At 51.5% G+C, this 25,163-nt stretch overlaps 1 protein-coding gene and 1 long non-coding RNA gene across 3 annotated transcripts; one reads left to right on the plus strand and one right to left on the minus strand.

The window, feature by feature from the left end:
• The first annotated feature begins 268 nt into the window (after positions 1-268).
• On the plus strand, positions 269-10,583 carry SERPINH1 (serpin family H member 1). Of its 2 annotated transcripts, XM_061380892.1 has the most exons (6): positions 269-420; positions 1,924-1,967; positions 4,344-4,999; positions 6,484-6,582; positions 6,705-6,937; positions 9,581-10,583. In XM_061380892.1, exons 3-6 carry the CDS (start codon positions 4,378-4,380, stop codon positions 9,881-9,883), a joined length of 1,257 nt encoding a protein of 418 aa, XP_061236876.1. In that variant the 5' UTR covers positions 269-420; positions 1,924-1,967; positions 4,344-4,377; the 3' UTR covers positions 9,884-10,583. The 2 variants fall into 2 exon arrangements, with proteins under 2 accessions (XP_061236876.1, XP_061236875.1); XM_061380891.1 differs by lacking the exon at positions 1,924-1,967 and having other exon boundaries at positions 270-420.
• A 5,269-nt stretch (positions 10,584-15,852) lies between these two features.
• Positions 15,853-24,063, minus strand: LOC133226866 (uncharacterized). Its single transcript, XR_009729643.1, has 3 exons — positions 23,932-24,063; positions 18,426-18,519; positions 15,853-16,262 (listed from the first exon to the last, which is right to left on the minus strand). It is a non-coding gene; the product is annotated as an uncharacterized LOC133226866 (long non-coding RNA).
• Between the last annotated feature and the right edge of the window lie 1,100 nt (positions 24,064-25,163).

Raw genomic sequence — 25,163 nt, forward strand, 5'->3', positions numbered from 1 at the left:
TCCCACTAGGGAGCCCCGTGTCCCCTTCATCTAAGCGGTCCGAACTCAAGAAGCGTCAAAAGATGCCCGCTCGCTCCGAAGTCGTGCGGGCCCCCGGGGCGCCCAGCCCGGAGTTTCCGGGCGCTGCGATCGCGTCCGATATGCAGGGCAGTAGGACCCAGGGGCCGGGTGACTGCCTGCAGAAGGAGGGGGCGGAAGCCGGGGCGGTTTGGGGGAGGTCTCTGGCTTTTTTTGGCGAGGCAGGGGCGCCCTCCGGAAGCTTTTCCAACTTTCCAGAAGTTTCTCGGGACGGGCGGGAGGTGGGGTGGGGGAACGCCATATATAGATCTGGAGCGCGGGGGCGCGGCGGAGAGTGGAATCCGTTCGCGGCTCCAGTGTGACACTGTGACTGCGGTCCCGGCGCCAGCCCAGCCCGGCCAGGTGAGGGGCGGGGGCGGCCGGGGGAGTTTTCTACGGGGGCTCAAGGGAATGAGGGGGAGAGCGGCCCGGGCGAGGGTTTAGGGGCCAACCAGAGCCACAGACTGAGCCCGCAGACTGGAGTCCCTGGCACTTTTGGGGGCAGCTGGAGGGTTGGAGATGGAGACTAGATGGTAACGGCGGAGAGAGCCTGAGGGCGACCGCAGAGATGGAGCCGGGATGGGCAGTCGGGACACTCACAGGGCCCGGAGAAAGTGCAGGGTTCCCCAGAAGTGTGGGGCAGGAGTGGTGGTGGCCAGGAGGGAACAGGCCAGTTGGGGACCACGATGCTGAGGCTCCTCTCTCTGCAGGATCAGGGAGGGAGGATCCGGGTCTGCAGTTCCTTCCAGCAATAACAGGGAGGCCAGGCTGGCTTTGCATGTCTCTGTGCCTCCAGTTGTGGGTTGAGGCCCAAAGGCCAGTGGACCAGTCTCCTTACAGGCTTGATGGGGGGTATCTGAGCCTCCTGAGGAAGGGTAGTGGGGAGAGGAGGTGAAATAACCTTGACTTTTCCTGGGGGCTGTCTTGGCTTTTGGGGTCCCCACGGTTTGGGAGGAGTCACCCACTGCGGCTCCATTTCTGATCAGCAGCCTGTATGCCTAGGTGATGGCAACTAAAAGAGGGACTTGGCTAGCACCAGTCTCCCCCACCTCCCTCCAAAAAGAGGCTGAAGAGGTGACCAGGACTGCATCCCCCCAGAGAAGGGAGGACGGACAGGGATGGAGGGGGCTCCCTAGAAGGCTTTTGGTCACCCGCTCTAATTCTGTCCGCCGCCACCTGGTTCCTGGAGTCACTGCAGCGTTAAGGTCACTTCAAAGGCCGGGGTTCCCTGCCCCCAGCTTAGGGACATTCCTGAGGTGACTTGAGTGGAGGGAGAAGAATGAAACCGGCTTCCAGCATGGCCAGAAAGCCTGGCCCCGCCTCTTCCAGGGTTTCCGGCTGGTCCCCCTGGTCTGCAGGGCCCGGATGGAGGCCTCGGGAAAATCTGGGGGCTTTGGTTCTCTGGAAGTCTCTGGCTGGGACCACACCCTTCTGCCCTCAGACAGTTCATCTGCCCATCCCCCCTTCCTGAGGCCTCCTGGTCCCCTCCTTTTGTCTCTGGGCACTGGGATTCCCAGCAGAAATGTTTTTTTTAAAACTGGCTGTAACTGGACACTGAATCCAGCCCTCTGGAGGGGCTCTGTGGGAGCTTCTGGGAGGTGGGAGCCCTGTGCTAGGAAGCCCGACCCCTACTGATCCCTGACGGACGGAGGTGGCTCCCTGCCCCTCTCTGGCCTCAGTTTCTCCCACTGTGCAGTGAAGTGGATGACCTCCGAGGTCCTCCAGATCTGGAGCTGGTTGTGCCTGCCTTCTGCCAGGGGCAGAATAGATGGGGGTCCCTTAGCGGGGCTGGGCCTTCCAGGCCTGTCCTCACCACCACCCAGCTCTGCCCTACCCCATCCTCCTCACTCTTCTGCTTTCTTTCAGAATGAAAAAGGCAGGCCTTGACCTCCCCCTGAGGCAGTTTCAAGGTACTTTAGACCTCCTCAAGTGTGTGAGACCCTTTCTGGTGCTCCCATCCCTCCCGCAATCTGCTTCCCTTCCCTCTACTTAAAAAACCTGGAATCCAGTCTCCTTCCGGCTATCTGTGGGCACAGGCCTTGGTTCTGTGATTGTGTATTTTTTTTTGTGGGACCATAAATCATCTAACCTTGGCCTCAGGGCTGCGATTTCTCTGTGGCAACAGGGGCTGGGCTGTGGGAGGCTGGCTTGCTTGCAGTGACTTGCCTTCCTCCGTTCCTGCCACTGGGTTAACAGCCCTTCACCCTTGCCGCACATCTCCCTGCAGAGTCTGATGTTGCAGGCTCGAAGCTAGGGCCAGAAAGTCTCCATGGCACCCCACCCCCTGGGACCTGAACCCAGGCCTCCGGCTTCCCAGGCTGGAAGCCCCCCTCTGCAGGCGGGTGGAGATAATTCAGTTTCCAGCCTGCCACGTCACCCGGAGCCGGCAGGAGGAACAGGAGCACAGCTATGTGGCTGCCTGAGGAATCCCAAACTAGTCATTTGGAGCTTTCTTGAAAAGCCCCTCCCAGCCCTTTGAGGTTCTGGTTGGCTGAGGGTGGGGGCTGTCAAGATAGTGCCTGCCACGTGGCAGGACTGTGAACTGGGCTCCTAGATTATTTCTCCGGGGGATGCTGGTGACCTCTGCAGAGGTCCAAGCTCTGGCATCCGCTGTTTGGACTAAAGGCGGCCTTTGAATAGGATGATCGTATGCCTGTTGTCTTGGCATAATAATTAGTAGTATTTCCATTTTACTGTCTTAAGTGTCCAAGTGTCCTTGTTTGTACAATAATTATATAGGCCCTCTGCCTTTGAGGCTCCAGGCCTGGTGGGAGGAAGGTGACCTGGGCCCAGAGATATTCTTTAGGGTAAAACTATCTTACCTCTGCAATCCCTACTTTAGGCTACAGTTCTCTTTGGTAGCTTCTCCCAGGCACCTGTGGGTCTTGGTGGCCTTCCCTCTGTCCCAGATACTGAGGGTCGTTCACCAGGATTCTGAGTTTGCCACCTTGAGGACCATGAGTGGGGATCTGCCAGCGCAGTGGGATCCCAGCTTCTACCATGGTTCCTTCCAGCCCTTTTCTTTGCCGTCATCTCATCTTCCTTTGTGCTGCCTGAAGGACAGGCGGAAATGACCTCAAAGCGGGGCGAGTGTGGAAATAAGTCCACGTGGAGACTGTCCTGATGGGAGGCCCCAGAGAGGGGAGAGGGGCTTGTCGTAGGGGACTTTGGGATAGCTGTGGTTTGAGGATGGCAGTCTTGAAGCCACAGTGTAGATGGGCATGTGTGGCGATCACTGCCAGATGGGAACGGGAGGGCAGAATGGAATCTGAGTAGCCTCTGCTTCCTGGGAGACTGAACACACATCTGGCCACCAGCCTCTGGTGAACAGGAGGGGGTGTCAGTGTTCTGAGCTGTGACGTGCCCTGGCCCTTAATATCCTTCCTCTCAGGAAACCTACCCCACCTCCCATCCCCCTCCTGCTTTTGTCCTGGGGATTTCCCATCTACTCGAGGGGCGGTGGGCAGGCATGTCCTGCCAAGACAGAGGCCTGGGCATGGAGACCATGACCCTTACAACTTGGAAAATGGGAGCCCGAGACTTAGTGAGGGGTGGACACACACGCACACATGCACATTTTCAGACTCAAGGTCACCCTTTGGGGCAGCAGAGTAGAGTATCTGGGTTCTCTCATTTAATCAGTGAACCTACTGGTGACTCATTAACATCCCAGCACAGAAGGGAAGGCGTGGGGGAGGAACACTGCACCTCCGCCCACATGACATCCTCTGTCCAGGGCCCTGAGTTTCATGCAGACCCTCAGCTCGTCTACTACTTTCCCCCGCCTACTGGAAAAGGGTCCCAGGGTTGTAAGAGATCTGAGCTAACCTTCAGCAAACTGAAGAGCCTTGGTTTGGCCAAGTGGCCCTAGTTTCTGTTCATTCAGGAATAGCTGAGGCCTGTTGCGTGCTGGGCACAGGGAACTATAAAGGGGAGCCGGACGGGCTGTGTGTCCTGCCCTCCTGGAGGACACAGACCTCTAGGTCTGTGATGGAAACAATAGGTAACAGACACATGAGTGTAAATGTTAAATTCAGTGTAAGAAATAAATAGGGCTGAGGTGGCTATTTGCTTGCTTTAGATGAGGAGTCAAAGAAGGCCTCTGAGAGATCCGGCAGATGGAAACCCCAGTTTGGGCAACCTGGAGTTAGGTCTGGGCTCCCCAGAGCTCTGGACCCTCCCGCTCCCATCTCCAGGGGACTCGGCAGCAGCCAGAAGGGTGGGGATGGGTGCAGGGGAAGAACAACTGGGGCTTCAGGAGTGCCCTCTCTCTGCCACCCTCATAGGCCCTCCTCGGTGCTCACAACCCACCTCCCAGCCATGCGTGCCCTCCTGCTCATCAGCACCATCTGCCTCCTGGCCAGGGCCCTGGCCGCTGAGGTGAAGAAACCTGCGGCTGCAGCAGCTCCGGGCACCGCTGAGAAGCTGAGCCCCAAGGCGGCCACGCTGGCTGAGCGCAGCGCCGGCCTGGCCTTCAGCCTATACCAGGCCATGGCCAAGGACCAGGCGGTGGAGAACATCCTGCTGTCACCCGTGGTGGTGGCCTCGTCCCTGGGGCTCGTGTCGCTGGGCGGCAAGGCGGCCACGGCATCGCAGGCCAAGGCGGTGCTGAGCGCCGAGCAGCTGCGCGACGACGAGGTGCACGCGGGCCTGGGCGAGCTGCTGCGCTCGCTCAGCAACAGCACGGCGCGCAACGTCACCTGGAAGCTGGGCAGCCGCCTGTACGGGCCCAGCTCCGTGAGCTTCGCAGAGGACTTCGTGCGCAGCAGCAAGCAGCACTACAACTGTGAGCACTCCAAGATCAACTTCCGCGACAAGCGGAGCGCCCTGCAGTCCATCAACGAGTGGGCGGCGCAGACCACCGACGGCAAGCTGCCCGAAGTCACCAAGGACGTGGAGCGCACCGATGGCGCGCTGCTGGTCAATGCCATGTTCTTCAAGCGTGAGTCCAGTGGGGCGGGGCAGGGTGGGGCGGGGTCTCCTCTCCGCGAGGCCCCGCCCCCGGCAAGTCTGATCAATCAGTATTTCTGTGCCAAGCACCAGTCCTCATTAACAACAACTCGTGGACATGGAGGGAGGCAGTTATTGAACTCTTTATATATGACAAACTAGGTTTAGCGAGGTGTAGTGTTGTATCTGGGGCTTCCCTGGTAGCCCAGCTGGTAAAGAATTTGCTTGCAATGCAGAAGACTTCGCTTGGATTACTAAGTCAGGAAGATCCCCTGCAGAAGGGATAGGCTACCCATTCCAGTATTCTTGGGCTTTTCTGGTGGTTCAGATAGTAAGGAACAATGCGAGAGACCTGGCTTCGATCCCTGGGTCAGGAAGATCCCCTGGAGGAGGGCATGACAACCCACTCCAGTATTCCTGTCTGGAGAATCCTGGTGGACACAGGAGCCTGGCAGGCTACAGTCCATGGGGTCGCAGAGTTGGACACGACTGAGCGACTAAGCACAGCACAGCACAGCACAGTGTTGTGTCTAAAGGAATGGGACACAGATACAAGGCCAGCTGAAGGACTCCACAGGATGTGTTTCAGCACATCAGAGTGCTGTTGATTGTCTTGGAATTAAATTCAGTAATCATTTCTGCCTCAGTAATGAGCTGGCTCCACGCCTGTGATCATGCCTAATGCTCAAAGCAACTTTGAGGGTAGGAGGTGTTACCTCCATTTCATAGGTGATAAAACAGGCTCAGCTAGGAGGAGAGAACCCAGACTCATGTCCAAGTGCATCTTGAATTGAAGACTTGATTCAGGCTTAATGTGGACTTCTGAGTACCTATATGGATAGCGCTGTTACTCTTACAGGCTGCTGTGAGGATGAGGTGCCCCTGTTTGACAAATGAGGGGACCAAGATAGGAGCGGTGAAAGGTCTTGCAGCCAGTTGGTGACTGAGACTGAATTTGAACACAGGTCTGGATGTGACACTGGTCAGGACTCAGGCCACTGTCACATATGCAAGGTTTTTGGGGTCATGTTTTTTGGTCACAGGGACAGGGCTTGCAGACAAGAATTAAAAGCAATCTTGGGGCACAGACCTCAGCTGGCAGGGGGTGTGGGGAGTCCAGCTCAGCACATGTTGCCCAAATGCCTGGCAGGGGTCAGGGCAGAGGCGGACGTAGCAGTGGCTGGACTGAGGGTCCTCCTTTTGGAGGTATTTCCTGTCATGTGGAAACTGCCAGGCCCTGACTGTGTGTAGAGAGCCGTGTCTTCAGGCAGCATGTCCCCATTCCTAAAGCAAGAGCATGTACTCTAGGGGACTGGGTGCTCAGCGAGGAGGTGGGCTGCAGCCGAGCCCCAAAGACTGGAGTGAAGGCCTGCGGCAGGGGTAAATCATCCTGGATATTTAGTTGGGAGAATGTCTTAACAGGGTAAGGGGAGCAGCGCATCTGTTTCTCATCTTGTGTTCTACTTCCTGCTACAGCGCACTGGGATGAGAGATTCCACCACAAGATGGTGGACAACCGAGGCTTCATGGTGACCCGTTCCTATACCGTGGGTGTCACCATGATGCACCGGACAGGTAGGTGCCTTGCAGAGTAGGGTGGGGCGGGCGGGTGGGCGATGTGGGGGCCCGAGGGTGCTTAGGGCTTGGCCCGCCCTCACCCCACAGCATGCCCAGTACCCTTTCGGCTTTTCTCCCAGGTCTCTACAACTACTATGACGACGAGAAGGAGAAGCTGCAGATGGTGGAGATGCCGCTGGCGCACAAGCTGTCCAGCCTCATCATCATCATGCCCCACCACGTGGAGCCCCTTGAGCGCCTGGAAAAGCTGCTGACCAAAGAGCAGCTGAAGGTCTGGATGGGCAAGATGCAGAAGAAGGCTGTGGCCATCTCCCTGCCCAAGGGAGTCGTGGAGGTGACCCACGACTTACAGGTGAGGGGAGGCCCAGCTCAGGGGCCTGCAGGGCTTAGAGTTGGCGGGGGATGGTCTGTCACCAGCTCAACGGGTCTGTCCTGAGCCCTCTGGGTGTCCAGGCAGTAATGGGCTGTGCTGAGGGAGGGGGGCATGGTCCCTGCCTTTGGGAAGATGGTGACAACATCAATACTTAAGTATAATTGAGCACCTGCTGTGTGCCAGGCACACTTCCTAAGCACTCTGCATGTGTTAAATTCTTAATCCTCAACACCGTATTAGGTAGGACGATCAGCCTTATCTTACAGATGAGGAAAATGAGGCTCAGAAAAGTTAAATAACTTATCCAGAGTCATACAGTCACTAACTCAGACATTTAGCACCAAGCCGTGTCCTTAATCTTACGCTGCGCTGCCTCTCAAAACAAGGTGTAGGCACACCTCATTTTATCGTGCTTTTCTTTATTGCAATTTTTTTTTTTTTACAAATTTTTGAAGATGTATGGCAACTCTACATCAAGCAAGTCTGGCTCTACTTTTCCAACAGTGTTTGCTCACTTCATGTCTCTGGGTCCCATTTTGGTAATTCTCGCAATTACCAAACCCTCCACCAGCAAAAGATTATAGCTCCCTAAAGACTCAGATGATGGTTAGCATTTTTAGCAATAAAATATTTTTAATTAAGGTACATACATTGTTTTAAGAGATAATGCTGTTGCAGACTTAATAGACTACAGTATAGTGCAAACATAACATTTATATACATTGGGAAAGCAAAACAATTGTGTGACTCACTTTATTGCAGTATTTACTTTATTGTGGTGGTCTGGAACCAAACCCGCAATGTCTCTAGGGTATGCCTCCACTATTCAAGCTGGAGGATTGTTCCCCATGCACTAGTAAGACTAATAATAGCTTTCAGCTCTGAGTCACTTGGCTGGAAACTCAACCAACCTGCTAAGCATCATTTCCCCCTCATGACCACCCTGGGTGGTGGGCAGCAGCTCAGGGAGAAGCAGTGACTTGCTCAGGTTACCCTGGCTAGTAAGTGCTGGGGCTACAGTTCTCAGGTGAAGACTCAGGGTGGCCTTTTTGTCAATCAGGAGAGTTTTTTTTTTTCTGTTCAAAAGGGAAAACTTTCATCTCATTCCTCCCTTAGGTTCCAGAAATGGTTCTGTAGGTGATCCCTTGCCTGCAGAATTGATTCAGACTTGCTGCTGAGGGAGTGTGGAGGAGAAAGCTTGAGATGAGATGGGGCTTAGACTCCAAGCTGGAGACTAGTAGAACTTGTGTGGTCTGTATGGTAGATAGCATGAGGTTTCCAGAGAGAAGCCACACCCGTCTCCCTCCTGGGCTTGTCCTGACACTCCCCCAGCCCGTTCTGCAGTTGCTATCACCTGACTCCTCTTCTTTCTCCCGTGTTTTCCTGGCACCCTGGGTGGACACACTATCTACTACCCTACAGTAGATTGAGGTGGAAAATTCCAAGTGGGTAATTTGTGCAAAGTCATGGGGACTGGAATAGCTGGGCCTCGAATTCCTGTCTCGGGACAACCGGACTCTCAGGCCCCTAAGTATCAGGCTGGTTTGGCCATGCTGGGGAAGTGCACCGTCCTCCAGAACCTTGGGCCCTGAGGGCTGCTGTTCACTCAGCCGACAGTTCTTTACCACCGCCTCTTCTGCACTGAGAGCAGGGTGAGCCCCAAACATGGGCCCTGCCTTGAGGGAGCACTGAGCCAGTGGGGGAGACGACAGGACCACACACTGATAGAGCGAGGCCAGGGGTGCGTGGCTCCAGTCTTGTGGGGCTGGGAAGGCTCCCCAGAAGACGTGGTGTCTAAAGGACCTTACAGAGACAGGGTAGACACAAAGATGCTCTTGAGGAGGCAGTTTCAGGGAAGCTGTTGAATGGAGAGCAGAGTGGTACATGCTAGGGGTGAAACTGTGATGAAAGCACAGTTCCTAGGAGAGAGCTTGTCCTTGGCTTCCAGGGGCTGTGCAGAGCCTTGGAGAGAGAGAGAGAGTATATGTGTTTTAACTTTTGAAATACTATGGAAATACATGAACATACATTAAAAATAGATTAAGGAACCCTCATGTATCCATCACTCAACATCAACTATCACACCCATCAGATTATCTTGAAGCAAATCCCAGCCTTGATATCACCCTGGAAAAGTTTTAAGCCCCCGAGTGATGTGGTCAGAGCTGTCCTTAGGTCAGTCTTTTCTCGAACGTGAGTGTGTCAAGAATTACCTGGAGAGTTGGTTAAGAAGGGTTCCTGGTCCACCCGCAGACACGGTGATTCAGAGGCTCTGGGCTGGATCAGGAAACGTGCGTTTCATATAAGCCCCCAGGGGAGGCCGATGCTGGCTGTCTACCACTCATACCACAGGTCAAGATTGCTCGGCGGGTCCAGGCGTATATTCTGCCTTTTCCCCCTGAGTCTTGGTTTCCTCATCTGTGAAGTGGTGATTGGAAGCTGTTGCAGGGCTGTCATGAATTAGGAAAGTGGTTTGCCGTTTCCACACCATGTCTGGCACACAGAAGGTGGCCAGGGAGTGGTAACTTCTGCTCAGAGAAGAGAAACGGTGGTGTGGGTGGAGGGTAAGGGTCTAGGAACTTTGCCTACCATGGCCTCACCATCATCCACCTGGTTCTACAGAAACACTTGGCTGGGCTGGGTCTGACCGAGGCCATCGACAAGAACAAGGCAGACCTGTCTCGCATGTCGGGCAAGAAGGACCTATACCTGGCCAGCGTGTTCCACGCCACTGCCTTTGAGTGGGACACGGATGGCAACCCCTTCGACCAGGACATCTACGGGCGTGAGGAGCTGCGCAGCCCCAAGCTCTTCTACGCTGACCACCCCTTCATCTTCCTGGTTCGAGACACCCAGAGTGGCTCTCTGCTGTTCATCGGGCGCCTAGTCCGGCCCAAGGGCGACAAGATGCGAGACGAGTTGTAGGGCCCCAGGGTGGGTGTGGATGGTGGGGGGCAGTGGGAGGCTCCTGAGACACATGGGTGCTATGGGGGTGGGGGAGCTGAGGTGCCAACCTTGGATAGTCTGGGGTGGGGGTGGGAAAACAGGGGGCTTCCTATGTGTCTGAGCAGCCCTTCCCGGCCTGGATTCACTCTGCTTGGACACGGTCCCCCAGGTGTCATGATGCTGAGCCCAGAGACCCCGTGTCCCATGGGAGCTGGGCGGTAGTCGTCGAGCCCCGCTCTCAGTCCTGGGATCCAGCCTGCCTCAATCAGTGTTCATATTTATAGCCCAGTGCTTTCTCATCTGTGAGATGGAATTGAGCTGGGGGTTCAGCCAAGCCCTCATGGAATGGGGGCCCTCTTCCTGACACGACCACCACCTCAGCCCCCTCCCAGTCTTCTCCTAACTTCCCTCATCTATAAAACTAGGTGCTGCAGCCCCTGGGACAGGTACTTCCACAGTGAGTCTGACCCCAGAGAGGGGGTTGAGAAATAGCTCATGGAGGGGGGTGGGTTTGGGCAGACTCCAGTCAGGCATCATGGGGATGAACATTGTTTTTTCCTTTTATAGATTTTCAAAAATGGGGAGGAAAGTGGGGAAATGAGCCTTTGTTGCTGTCAAACCAAGAACTTATTTGTACAATTGTTTTTTTTTTTTTTTCAATAAAACTTTTCCAGTGAAATTTTGTTGGATCATGGAAGGTGACTGGATCAGAGGTTACCATGTCATTCTTCCCTGGGGACAAGGGCTCCTTCTGTTAAGCCCTGTTTGCTACTAATAGTCCTTGTCAGGCCTCCAAATCCTGGCAGATAACTGGAGATAATACTGTGTGGCAGGCCCACTGTGTGCTGACTCCGGGAATTGTGGCTCTGACTGCCCTGGAGAGGTGGAGGCTGCAGGGCCAGAATGACAGCACTGGGCCTGGAGCCCAGGGCTTTGCTGTCCTGCTGGCTTCAGGATCCCAGTCTTCAGCCCCGAGTCTTTCCTTTCAATCTGACCTCATCCACATCCAGGGCCAGAGGGCCACAAGCTCAGGCTCCCTGACTGGGCAGGACTTTGTGAAGAAGGAGCTTGTAGGGTCCTTGCTCTGTACTTGGATTTGGAGCAGGAGCCGAGGAGAGTCCTGATACACACACATTGGTTACCTCTTCTGAGCCTTGGGGCTCCTGACATCACAGCTCAGGGATGGAGAGGGCAAGTGGGATGCACAGGACAGAAGATCAGTGGCCAGCGAGGCAGAGGAGCAGAGGAAACTGGGTTCATGGCCCATCTCTGCTGCTTGCTGGCTGTGTGAGCAGAGGAAACTGGGTTCATGGCCCATCTCTGCTGCTTGCTGGCTGTGGAGCAGAGGAAACTGGGTTCATGGCCCATCTCTGCTGCTTGCTGGCTGTGTGACTCTGGGCAGCTTACTACCTTGCTCTGGGCACCTCTCCCATTTGCTTTTGCCAACAACTCTGCCCTGGGTGGTGTTGGTCTCAAAAGGGAGTCCCTGCCTGACTGGGCAACCTAGGTGGAGTCCTCCAAGAAGTGAATGGGCTGCAGAAGGGCCAGCCGATTCATTCTTATTATTACCATAATGCCACGGCTGCTCAGAGCTCCAGGGCTGTTCTATGTTATGGACTCAGTAAATTAGATCTCTGCCCTCAAAAGGTCTCATCTAGAAGTGGAGATGTAGAGACAGTGACAAGCACGCTCAGTACTCATGGTGTTCCAGACATGCCATGCTTATTCTCCTGCATCAGGGCCTTTGCACTAGTTCTTTCTGGAAAATGATTTTTCTAGATCTTTGCAAGACTCCTTTTTTTTGGTCATCCAGAAATCAGCCTAAATGTCTACTCCACAAAGCATTCTGTAACCTCACTATATAAGCAGCTTCAATTGTTAGTCAGTTATTGTTCAATCACTCAGTTGTGTCCAACGCTTTGCGACCCCATGGATTGTGGCACGCCAGGCTTCTCTGTCCTTCACCATCTCCTGGAGCTTGCTCAGACTCATCCATTGAGTCGGTGATGCCATCCAACTATCTCGTCCTCTGTTGTTGCCTTCTGCCCTCAATCTTTGCCAGCATCAGGGTCTTTTCAAATGAATCAGTTCTTCGCATCAGGTGGCCAAAGTATTTGAAGCTTCTGCCTCAGCATCAGTCCCTCCGATGAATATTCAGGATTAATTTCCTTTAGGATTGACTGGTTTGATCTTGCAGTCCAAGGGGCTCTCAAGAGTCTTCTCCAACACCACAGTTCAAAAGCATCAATTCTTCGTCGCTCAGGCTACTTTAGGGTCCAAGTCTCACATCCATACATGACCACTGGATAAACCATAGCTTCGACTAGATGGACCTTTTATCGGTAAAGTAATGTCTCTGCTTTTTAATATGCTGTCTAGATTTGTCATAGCTTTTCTCCCGAGAGCAAACATCTTTTAATTTCATGGCTGCAGTCACCATCTGCAGTGATTTTGGAGCCCAAGAAACTAAAGTCTATGTTACTTTGTTTTCTTGTTTTACTGGCTCAGTGCTCCTAAATTTTCTACCTATTGACACATTCACGGTCTGTCCCCACTACTAGAATGGAAGCTCCATGAGAATACGGACCATGTCTTGTTAATCTTCTTTACGTCCTGCACCCAAATTCAGCGTCTCACACACACACATAAGACACTCGACACATGTGTTAGTAAGGGAAAGATCTGTGTTAGAAGGGCACCAGGGCTTTGGGAATCCAGAGGAAGAAGCCATGACTGCCATGGGGAGATGAAGGGAGATCCCAGGAGGAAGTGACATGGGATAAGAAGGCCTTGAAGGGTAAGTAGGCATTTCTTGATCACAATAATGATTTTAATAATACCAGCTGATCCTACCTCTGTATTTTGCTTCTACTATGTGCCAAACACCATGTCAGTCACAATATATATGTTTTATCCCAGCCTCCTGACACCTTGGCTAAGTAGGGATTATTCCCATTTTACAGATGAGATAACCAAGGCTGAGAGAGATTAAGTGATCCATCCGAGGTTCCCCAGCCAGTGAGGTTGAGCTGGGAAATGTTCCTAGTCAATGAAGAGTTCTTCCTCCATGCCACATGGGAAGGGTTGGAGAGGAACTGGGCATATTTTAATAATAAAGGTGTATAACCTCACAGTCTCCATACGTTATCCCACTTAATCTGCATAATAGCCCAATTAGGTGGAAAGTCTTCGTAATCCCACAGGTATAGCTCAAAAATGGGGAGACTGGGCTAGAACTCAGGACTCCTGGACCCAAAGCTCAGCCTGCAACAGCGCCCCCAGCAGGTGGGCATGGGACAGTGAAGGAAGCCAGGGCTGAATGTGGGGCTGCCCAGATGACACCAAGGGGGCCCTGAGGCCACCTGCCTCCGTCTGGGCACAGGTGGGAGGGTGGTGAGAGGCCTGTGCTCCCTCTTCACAGTGAGGGATGGCAGGGCAGGTGGCGGAGGTGGGTAGATAGGTCAGGGTTGGGCTGGGTTGAATCAGCCTTGTCAGTGCCCCTGATGGCCCATCACAGTCCCGTGTGGAGCTTTCTTGCCACCTTGAGGCCATTGAAGGGACCTCTGCTATTTCCACCACGATGCTTATTAAGTCTCAGAGAAATGATGACCCTGCTTCACTGTGTGGGTCCTGGGTGTGAGTGCAAGTGTGAGGAGATGGGGATGAACTTTCTACTGAGCACCAGCTGTGTGCCCAGCAATGGTGTGTATAATCTCATTTAATTCTTAGAGCCTCCCTCAGGGTGGCTGTTACTACTAACTTGGTAGCCCCAAGTTATAGATGAGAAAACTGGGGCTTAGATGACCTGCCCAAGGCCACCTAGCAGGTCAGTGACAGATCCTGGCAAATATGGGAGTGCAGGTCTGCTGGCTGTGGAGGAGAGAGGTGGTCAATATACATGAGGTCCTCTGGTTTATAGGAGGGAGTCAGTAACCAATGGGATCCTATATAATCTTTACTCCAGTTTACGTACCTGGGGCTCATTATCCTGCATCTTATGAAGGAGGAAACAGATTCCAGCTAAAACCTCTTTGAAAGAGGGCCCTTGTCTGCCTGTGCCCTGCCATATCTCCAGACCCAGCACACCCCTGGCACATAGGAGGTGCCTAATAAATGCTCCTTCAAAGGAAATGATTCAGTGGGTCCTTTGGTGCTTAGTGGCAGAGACATTGGAGCCTGGCAGACCAGACTGGAAACCCAGCTCTGCCACTCCTAGCTGTGTGACCTTGGACCAGTTGCTTAACTTTTGTGAGTTTCAATTTCCTCACTAATAAGATGGGAATGATAACAGTACATACCTCATAGAGTTGTGGTGATAATGAAATGAGAATGAATTTGCCCAATAACCCATGGTACTTTGGCAATATGGGGCTGAGAAATACTAACTATTTATTAAAAAGAGACGGTAAGTAACTCAAGATCATACTGCAGAGATGGGATTTGAACTCAGATCTCTACCACTTTAAAGCCTGATTCTTTTTTTTTTTAATTAAAAATATTTATTTATTTGGCTACATTGGGTCTTAGTTGGGCAGGCAAGATCTTTAGGTGCAGCTCAAGAGCTTCTCTCTAGTTGTAGCATACAGGCTTAGTTGCCCTGCGGCATGTGGGATCTTAGTTCCCCAACCAGGGATCAAACCCCTGTCCCCCACTTTGGAAGGCAGATTCTTCACCCCTGGACCACCAAGGAAGTCCCCTGAAGCCTGATTATTTCTATTATGCCATTAGCCTGGGATCAGGCTGAGCTGAAGTGGTCAGTGGAGATTCCCCAGAAGAAGAGGTGCTAGAGGTGGGTAGGAAAGGGAGGAAGAGGCATTCTGGAAAAGAGGCCCGGCATGAACAGAGATGTGGCCACCAGAAGGGCCGTGGGAGCTTGGGACACAGTGAGAGGCCTGGGGAGTGCGGGGCAGGGGAGTGGTGAGGTGGAGGAAGGCCTGGCTGCCAGGCTCTGGGCTGAACTACTCAGAGAGGCTGGAAGGAGGGGCTGATGGGGAGGCCCCGAGGTCAGTGAATGGTTTATTCTTTTTCACTTTTTCAGTGAATGTTTTTGCAGGAACAGATCTGCTGGTTTTGCCTCTCCCACTCCTCCAATTTCCCTCCTCTCCCCAGAGCTTGACTTATGCCTCCCCTGGACTTCCCTCCCTCTCCTTTCTCTCCTGCGGCCTCTTCTGCCGGCATCATGCCTCCCTCACCTCTGCCCATGGATGCCCTACTCATCCTTCAAAGCCTGTCTCAAAGGTTACTGGCTCCCTGGAGACCCTCCCCGGGCCCTGTCAGAAGTCTGGCCATCTCTGCGCTCCCAGGGCCCTATAGAAGCCTCTCTGGGCAGCACACACCGAACATTCCCTCCAGATGCTCTTGGTGGGGGACGGTTTTTGGACCTTCACTACCACTTGCTGTCACCTTTCTTCCTTCCTCTCTGTCATGGACATGTCTGCTCAGCTCCTCCACATGCCTACCTCCGGTGTCTCATTTCTAAGGGGAGTATACAGTCCACGTGTTTAGGCACGAGCTAACCCACCCGCTGTTTCAGCAAGAATTGGCAAGTGTTTTGACACTTCAAATACACCTACTGAGAAGTGGTCAGACTTTTCTTTTTTTTCCATGTCATTTCTCCATTAACCTAGTCTTGGCATAAGCCAGAGATGACAAACTCAGCGGGGGAGGGGAGAAGAGGCCTGAGAGCAGGAGGGGAGTGCTAAGCTATGTTATATAACTTAACCAAGACGGGACTTTGATGCTGCAGTCAACAAATTACATTGTCAGTTTGTCAGTTGCATTCATGTCACTGCTAGATCTCGGGTGAAATTTAGGGCACTGATCTCAGGGTGGGAATTAGAGGCCATATGGGAGGATTTGAATGATTTAGAACACCCCTAGCTCCACTAAATCCCCGTGCAGCACAAGCTGCCTTCCCTGAAGACCTTGAAATGACCTTGTCTTGGAAGTTACCCTGCAAAGTGTTTCAGTTGTTTATTGCAGAGAAACAAACCACTCCACACTTAGTGGCTTAAAATGACAATTCGTTCTTTTTCACAGTGTTGTGGGTTGGCTGGGTGGTTATTCCACTGGTCTGGTCTGGGTTGGCTCCGGTGACTGCATCCACTAGATGCCGGGCTCAGCTGGAATGGCTGGGTGCTGAGCTTCTCTCTCATGTGGTCCTGCATCTCCATCTTCTTCCTGGCACAGTGGTGGCCTCAGGATTCTCAGATGATGAAGGCAGGAGCTAAGCCTCTGAGGCCTGAGCTCTGCAGCTTCAATCATGTTGCTTCCATCTCATTCTGTTTGTCAAAGCAAGACACCAAGCCAGCCAGGATTCAAGGCGTGAGGAAGAGACTCTACCTCTGGATGAAAGGAGCTGCAAAATATCGTGGGCATGATTTCAATCTACTCCCCAAGGGGCAGCCAACCCTCTTCATGTCTGAGCCCCATTGTCTCTAGTTGCATAACTGGATTTAGATGCTTTCCTGCCTCAGGGGACTAGTTCCAGAGTCAGATCGGGGAGGAAGCAGCATCCACATCAGAACTGCAAGGTTTTGCTAATTTATTAATATATCACCCAAAAGTCTGGATAGTGTTTGTGGGGATGTTGTCTGTGGGTGCTCGTCCTTAGACGGAGGAACATAATTTTCACTGGGCTGGACTATCAATGTGAGTATATTTGCCTCCGATTCCAGAGTCAGTGTGCTAGTTTGAACACCTAGGAGTGGTTTTCATTATTTGCTTAGTTGGTTGACAGAAACCTGGATTCAGCTGAGGTCTATGCTTGATATTGAAACGCCAGAATTCTTTGCTTTAACATAGAGGAAGGAATCCAGTGCTAAGGGAGGAAGCAATGTTGACGTGGTTTACCCTGTGTGATCCACTCACATACCCCCCAAGCCAAGTTCCACAGTCCCAACTTCCTCTTAGACAGCCTGGAGGAAATTCCCTTCACCAAGGCATGGAGAAACACGTCAGTGAGGGGAGCATCTTTGAAGCTGATGTAGTACTTTTCTCTGCAGGCTAGGGATGCTAGTGAGAGACACTGTCACAGAAACGGAGTCCATAATTTTAGCGGAAATGATGGGATCCCAGGGGAGCAGAGCACACACAGCAGCACTTGGCCACCTGGGACAGCAGATGCCAAGTGATACACAGAAAGGTCTAACCCACAGATGTCTTCAGCAAAGACTAATCGTTTAAGGGCCAAATAAGACCAAAGGGAATAGACAGGCAGCCTCTAAGTCCTCCTTAATCTGTGTAACAGAAACAACAAAGCAAAACCCTCCAGTCCTGCTAGCAAAAACCTGATCTGACCCATTATGAAAGAGAACTTTGGTTCCTCAGCCAAAGCCCCTTGAAAGGAAGGGAGGCCAGTACCCTTCAGAGTGAGCCCTTCAACAGAACCCCAGATCCATATGGTAAATCTTCCTTTTAGCCTACCTTCCACAAAGGGTCCTAGACCATTTGCCAGAGAACTGTGCTCTGTGAAAGGAAAACACACAGGCTTTTCAGGATTAGCAGGACTTGAGTCTACCTAATGCTAATTCCTGAGAACACAGAACACCACTGTGTAGAGGTTCACATGTGTCGGGTGACAGCTGGAGTCTGACTTCAGTCCAGACATGGTGCTTAGACTCATCCTGCCATTGCATTTTTAGTTTCAGGCAGTATAATTGGAATTTACAGCACACATGCCCCTGTAGACCTGTGGATAAGGGCCATTATGGTAGAAAGGGCCAAGTGGAAGCTTCTGGAACTTTTTCTTCTTACTGATCAATAACCCAAAGTAATGGTGCAAATCCAGGAAAATTACAGAAATTTGTGCCCTCATCAAAGACTTGAGTGATGCAAGCTACTTTCTATTGCATCTCGCTTGACTTACTTCTTCAGTCTGTGCAGAAGGTGTAAGTCTTGGAGGATGAACAGGGAATTACCATAAGCTTACTCAGATGATGCCAAATAATGATTCCAGCAGCTCCCATTCTAGGTGCAGTCTTTGTTTTTAAGAATGAATAGGTGTAGTCTTTTTATGGGAGCAAATATACATATTTTTTTTGTCATTTAATATGAAAACTATTTATCTGAAAAAGAATTTTATTTTAATCTTTCTCTATAGAAAATACCAGAAGCAGCTTTATTTTTCTTGGCAGGGGCAGCAATACAGCTTTCTCATCTTGTCTTGAAATTCCCCAAGTCTCTGATTCTCTGTTACAATGTAACCTGATCATCCTTCCATAACACAGACGCAGAATGTCTAGTACATTGATAACATCATGTTCCTAGGATTCAGAGAGTTAAAAGTAGCAGATACTTTAAGATTAAAAAATGTGCTGATAATGGGAGATGAATCCCATAAGAACATAGGGGCCTGCCACCGGAGTGAAGTTTCTGGGTGTTCAGTGCTCTGGATCATGCCAGGAAAGAGATACTAGTTGGGGTTCTTCAGAGAAACAAAATGAATAGAAGACACAGCTATAGACAGGTGTATATAGAGATAGAGAGATATAAGGAGATGTATTATAAGGAACTGGCTCACTGGATTATTGAAGCTGAAAAGTCCTGTGATCATCTGTCTGTAAGCTGGAGAGCTAGGAGTTCCAGTGGTATAGTTTCAGTTCAAGTTTGAAGGCCTGAAAAGCAGGAGAAGTGATGGTTAGTTCCAGTCTGAAGGTAGAAGACCAACATTCCAGCTTGAAGATAGCCAGGCAGACAGCAATTGTTGCCTTACTCAGTCCTTTGTTCTATTTCAACAGATTAGATGAGATCCACCCATACTGGGAAGGGCAATCTGCTTTATTCCATCTATAAGTCTAATGTTAATCTCATTCTTTACAAACACACCTGGAATAATGTTTGACCAAATATCTTGGCATCCAGTGGCCTAGTAAAGTTAACATATAACATTATCACATCCTGCAAAGTAAAAGGAACTTGCTGTACTTTCTGCTTCCTAGTAGAAGTAAGAAAGAAGCATACTTGCTGGGTTTCCATGTATTTTGGTGGCAATATATGTCACATTTTGGAGTGCTGCTCTGATTCATTTCATTTACAGAGTAACCAGTAAGGTTGCCAGCTTCAAGTGGAGCATTGGAGAAGGAAATGGCAACCCACTCAAGTGTTCTTGCCTGGAGAATCCCAGGGACGGGGGAGCCTGGTGGGCTGCTGTCTATGGGGTTGCACAGAGTCGGACACGACTGAAGCAACTTAGCAGCAGCAGCAGCAGAGCAAAAGAAGGCTTCCAGATGTCCAGGCTGAAGGGCAGGCAGCTCTTTCTCATAGCCTTGATGACTCAGCTGATGCAAAGTGATTCATGTGTTTGCAGCAGATGGGGATGAAGTCAGCCTGTGGCAAACCCTGAGAAAAGAACCGCAGTGGAGTGTCTAGGAGTCAGGAGCAAAGCCAAGTACTCCTTGGTAAACAATTTTCCTCCTTTTGAGGAAGAGCTCCTGGCTGGCTGCTGGGCCTGCTGAGAAAAAGTCCCTGTGTGGAGGTACCAACAGCTATGAAAAATTAATGACTGTCACACACAATCTTCTCTTTTCCCAAGAATACTTGGGTGTATGTGCCCAGTGATTGCTTACTGGAATATTGGTGAGTCCTGAGTCAGGTATGAGAAAATCCTCTATTATTGGAATTGGGTTTCTTCTCCCTCCAGAGACTATGCAATTGCCAAGTTCACCAGTAATCTCCTTATTGTTAGTCCAATGGATACTTTAAAAAATCACTTTGGAAATATGGACAATTTCAAATGTGCATGAAAGTTGAGAGGATAGTGTAATGAACTTTCAAGTACCCATCACAAAACTTCAATAGTATTGACAGTTTCAACTTCAACTGTATTGACAACTTACCCATTTTGTTCAACGGATGTTTTTAATAATCTGTCTCATAGGGAAGCACTCATGTCTCTGATCCTGTTGACCTGTACTTCCTTGATGCTTTCTCCAAGGTGAATCTTTTCCAGTTCTCCTCTGACCTTGCTGCTGCTCCGTGGCATGCTCTGCTCAGAGCCTCCTTCCTCTCCTACCCCTGAAATGTTGGTGCTTCCCCAAACTCTGTCTTGGACCTTTCCCTCACTTTCCACACTCTCCCTGGGTAAATGCAGCCTTTCTCATGGCCTCACATAACTTCCCAGGGCTAGCGAAGCCCACATTTTAATGAGATCCCCATCTCTGACTTCATCTCAGACTCCTGTTCCAGACTGAGACTACAATATCCAGAAGTCTCCTAGATACCTCTCTCCTTGTCTCAAAAGCATGTCCCACTCAACATGTACCAGACTGAGCTTGTCCTCCTGCTTAAACCTGCCGTTTCCTGTTTTCCTATTCATCTGTTCAACACACAGTTATTACATATCTATTGGGTGTATAAGAAAGATTGGAAGATTCTGGAATAGGCAAAGAAATCACTGTTATAATAAAAAAGATTGACAATAACAAGTGTTGACAAGAATGTGGAGAAGCTGGAATGTTCATATGTTGTAAGTGAGAATACACAATGGTGCAGCCCTTGCCCCCCAAGAATTAGTTCTAAGTCCATGGAGGATGTTAAACTGCATGAGCCTAGATGGAGAGGGGGTAAAAGTGTAGGTTTTGACAATGGCCTGACTTGGGAACAGGAGTGTTTAGAAAGGGCGGGGAGCTGGGGGTCTGGATTATGGGGCCTCTGAGGGATGTGGGTGGTGGCAGGAATATCTGGGGAACGATGTTAACACCACACAACCTGGGCAGGCTTAGGGAGCTCCCCAGCCAAGCATGGCTCAGGGGCATGGGGCCTGCAGTGCCCCTCTAGCTGGGTTGGGGCAGCCATCATGATAACCATCACGTGTCTTCCAAGAGGCCTAAGCCTCTTGGACCTAGGGAGGGGGGAGGCTTCAGGAAAGTGACTAAGATTAATTAGAGTTCCTGCCTACCCTGGCAGGGAGAGGAGGAGCTTCAACTAGATTTGATTTGATTTGTCAAAATAAGAAAATTCCTCCTTTCTTACATCCTGCGTGCCATCAGGTAATTCACATACAGATTTGCAAACTGTGATATGTGTGAGGTAAGAGGGGGTGGCCATAGAGATAGAAAAAAGAGGGCAGATTCATTATTTATTCAGCTGGCAGAGGGCATAGGTCTTAGTGGCAGACTGGAAGCAGAGGCTGGAAATGGATGCAATTTACCCCCCCAGGTTTCGGACTGAGACTGGGGTGCATTCCCCATCCCCTTCCTCTGGATGTCCATCCTCGCCGCCACAAAGACTGCGGAAGGTGCTGCTGGAATAGGACTTGGCCCTGTGATCTGCCCCGAATCCGCAAGCGCCGTCTCCTTGCTACTGAGAATGCCAAAAATGTGCTCCGGCGGTACCCGCCCTCGCACCCCCAGGTGTTAAGGGCGGGGATCACAGCGCGAGAGGAGTTAAATATCAGTCTTTCCTCAGATCAGCCACCAGGGGCTCCAGCGAGGCCTCCCCCCAGCTCCTAAAGGGCCCCCCGGACCCGCCTTCGGGTGGCGCGTGTCTGCGGGTCCCCAGGCTTCTCTAGGCAGCCTTCTCTACCCCAGGGCCAGACCCCGCGCCCCGAAGCTTTGGCAACTGGAACCGGGGCTGGCGGTGCGAGCTTAAGAGTTTACAGCCCTGGGGCCACGTCCGATCCCCAGATTCGGAGCCTGGAGCCAGGTTCGAGGCTCTTGGGCGGAGACTGAGCATCTTCGTGCTCCGAGTCGCGGATCCCTGCAGGCTTCCAAAGCAGGGGCGCCGCCCTCTCTCAGGCAGCCGCGTCTGTGTGGGCGGGGTTGCTGGCTGCGGCCAGTCCGGGTCCTTAGTCTGGATTCGCCAGACAGCGAAGGGGAGAGACAGAGAAGGGTGGGGACAATGCGTGCAGGGGAGGGGCTGGGAAATGGCTGCCCCTGGGAAGAACGAGGTCAAGGATGAAGTCTGTATCTGAGAAGGGTGAGCATCTAGTTAATTTCCCGCCTCTCCCTGCCCCAGCCCAGAACGCGGACCTTGAGCCCCGCCCTTTCACTAGGCCTTCTTCCAATGCAGTGGAGAGCTGGGCGTGATGCAGGTGAGGCGGCGGCCTGCAGCTCAACCCTGGGCTGGAGGTTTTCGGCCTCAGAATTTCCTCTTATCATCAGGACCATTCTACAGATGAGGAAACAAGTGGCTGGCGCTGGACTGGAGGTCGACCTGCTCCTAAGCGGAAGCTGCCAAATTCCACAGCTTCCTCTCTCTCACCTTTCGACTGAGTTGCACTCTCCCTCAGCTTTTGACGCTGGGCATCATCTCCGTATTGAATCACTCCTGGCACCACAGGCCCTGGTTTCTCCATACAGCTTTGGACGAGCACTTCCTCAGCTTCCTTTGTGCCTTTCTCTTCCTACCTTTAACAAGTCACCAGAGCCTCAGGCTGGGTCCACTTCTCTTTCCATTCTGACACTGTCCCTGAGGAAGCTTAGCAGGTACCATGGGGGGCTGACTCCCAGACCTTGTTTCCAGGCAGCTCTCACTTCAGAGGGGGAGCCCTGGTAGCCTATGGCTTTCTGGACATTTTCCCCAGGTGAGATGTTGCCCATTCAGAGATAGCACCATCTGCCTGGCCCATGGAAATGTGTGTGACTTGGGACTGGGTGTGTGGGTCAGAGGGAGAGCTGAAAGGAGGAGGGGTGGTATCCATACACAATACTGCTTTAGCCTCAGTGTGGCCTTGTCTTGTCTGCAGGGCCCTATTAGAATTCATATAGCAGTAAACTTGTGATGGGCCAGGAAGAATCCTCATAATCGGTGTGTGTGGGTGTGTGTGTTTATAGAAGTGGCTGCTGCTGCTGTGGCTAAGTTGCTTCAGTCGTGTCCGACTCTGTGCGACCCCATCAATGGCAGCCCACCAGGCTCCCCGTCCCTGGGATTCTCCAGGCAAGAACACTGGAGTGGGTTGCCATTTCCTTCTCCAATGCATGAAAGTGAAAAGTGAAAGTGAAGTAGTTCAGTCATGTCTGACTCTTAGCAACCCCATGTACTGCAGCCTACCAGGCTCCTCTGTCCATTGGATTTTTCAGGCAAGAGTACTGGAGTGGGGAGCCATTGCCTTCTCCATAGAAGTGGCTAGTGGGGGCAGAAAACCCTGGTGCTATTAGGAATAGAGTGAGGAGACAGGCTTGGGGTCAGTTGCTTAAAAAATCAGACCATTTGGAAATCATCAGTACTTCCTGTGATTTCTCTGTAAGAACCAACCTGTGCTCCTTTAAAAAGAGCCCTTTGGGATTTCCCTGGTGGTCCAGTGGTTAAGACTCAATGCATGGGGGCATGGGTTGGATCATGAAACTAAGATCCCACAAGCTACAGGATGCAACCAAAAAGAAAAAAAAGAAGAGACCTTTAAAGGGGTTAATGACCATAAGGGGTCTCAAAAGTCTTGAAGGGGTAGGAGTGTTCCTTGGGAGCCAGCTTTGTTGGAGGCAACAGTTGCTGCTTCCCCAAGGGTCCCAGGCCCCTGAGGACTTTGGTTCCTTTTTATTTGTTTTAAAAATATTCATTTATTTGGCTGCATCAGGTCTTTGTTGTGGCAGGTAGGATCTTTCATTGTGGCATGCAGGCTCTAGAAGGCACTGGCTTAAGTGCCATGTGGGATCTTAGTTCCCTGACCAGGGGTCAAACCCACATCCCCTGCATTGGAAAGCAGATTCTTAACCGCTTGACCACCAGGGAAGTCCCAGGGCTTTGGGCTTTAAAGGGTAGGCTACTGTGACTTACACCAGTGGGATTCTAGCAGGAAGCACCTATGGGCAAGGTGGGCTTTAGCCTCCAGCAGCCCCCCAGCTTTTTTCCCAGTGATACACTCACAGTCTACAGGACTGGCTCCCCTCCACCCGACTTCCCCCCTGACATCCTGGGCTTCAGAAAACTGGTCACCCCTGCCTGCTCTCAGTTGTCTACTCCAGAGGCCTGCTACACTCCTTGGTCAATCCCTCATGCAAATCAGGTTTCTTTCATTCAAGGACTTCCAGAGGGGGCTTACCCTGCCCGCCCACCCCTGCCCCGGCCACATCCATGATACCCCTTCCTACCTCTGCTGTCTGTACTTCATGGCTACTTTGTCTGAGAAGCTTTCCTGACTGCCCCTGCTAGACATTTTTTCTTCACTCTCCTCTCAAAGTCGGGCCTTTAGTTGGCCTAGGGCTTCATCTGACACCAGCTTTTATTGTACCTCTGTGACCTCATGCCCAGCACGGAGTGAGTCACAAAGTGGGTGCTAAGGACAAGTCAAACTGCGTGCATGAATGAGTGGGGGATTTCAGGCACTGTTTGCGAAGTCCTGGCTGAGCTGTCCTGGATACTGAGTGAGGACTAGCAAATGCTAGGATCTGCTTCATTAGTGTCCTGGGACTCTTCTGATCGGAGGCCTAGTTTTCTCAAGAAACACGACCTCTGGATGACCTTCGGGACCCTTGGCAAACAACTGTCATCCAGAATTAACCTGGGCCAGCTGGGCCCCTGTTCCCATTTTCCTCTGTAGGCTTCTGCTCTGAACAGTCCAGGACTCAGCCTGCTGTGGTTTGATATCTGTTTGGTACCTAGGCTTTCATGGAACTTGACCTGTGAAATAATAGAAAATAGACGTGTTGGTCTCTGCCCCTGGTTCCTGGCACAGAGCTCTTAAAACTCTTGGAATTTCTTAGGTGATAGGTGTCTTTTGTTTTATTTTATTTAAAAATTTATTTATTCATGGCACTGGGTCTTCATTGTTGTGCACGGGTTTCCTCCAGTTGTGGCAAGTGAGGGCTATTCTCTGGTTGTGGTGTGTGGGTTTCTCATTGCGGTGGCTTTTCTTGTTGCGGAGCATGGGCTCAGTAGTTGTGGAGTACAGGCTTAGTTGCCCCTCAGCATGTGGAATTTTCCCAAACCAGGGATCAAACCTATATCCCCTGTTTTGTCAGGCAGATTCTTAACTACTGGACCACCAGGGAAGTCCAGGAATGTCTTTTGTTTTAATGAGGAGACTCTTGGTGGTCTCCTGGATAGCTTCGGGATGGAAGCTGGTCGCCAGAAACACAAAGTCACAATTAGAAGCTTGGAATTTTCAGCCCCACCTTCCATCTGCTGGGAAGGGGAGAGGGGCTGGAGACAGAATTAATGTTCCATTATGCCAACATGATGAAGTTGTCATAAAAATCCCCAAAGTTTGAGGTTCGAAGATCTTCCAGGTTGCTGGAGTTACTGGGAGGGTGGTGCGCCTGGCCAGGGCGTGGAGGCTGTGTGTCCCTTCCTCTATACATTACCCTATTCTTTTCTCCACCTT

This window comes from Bos javanicus, chromosome 15 (genome assembly GCF_032452875.1).
Source record: "Bos javanicus breed banteng chromosome 15, ARS-OSU_banteng_1.0, whole genome shotgun sequence".
In the NCBI taxonomy this organism is placed as follows: Eukaryota; Metazoa; Chordata; class Mammalia; order Artiodactyla; family Bovidae; genus Bos; species Bos javanicus.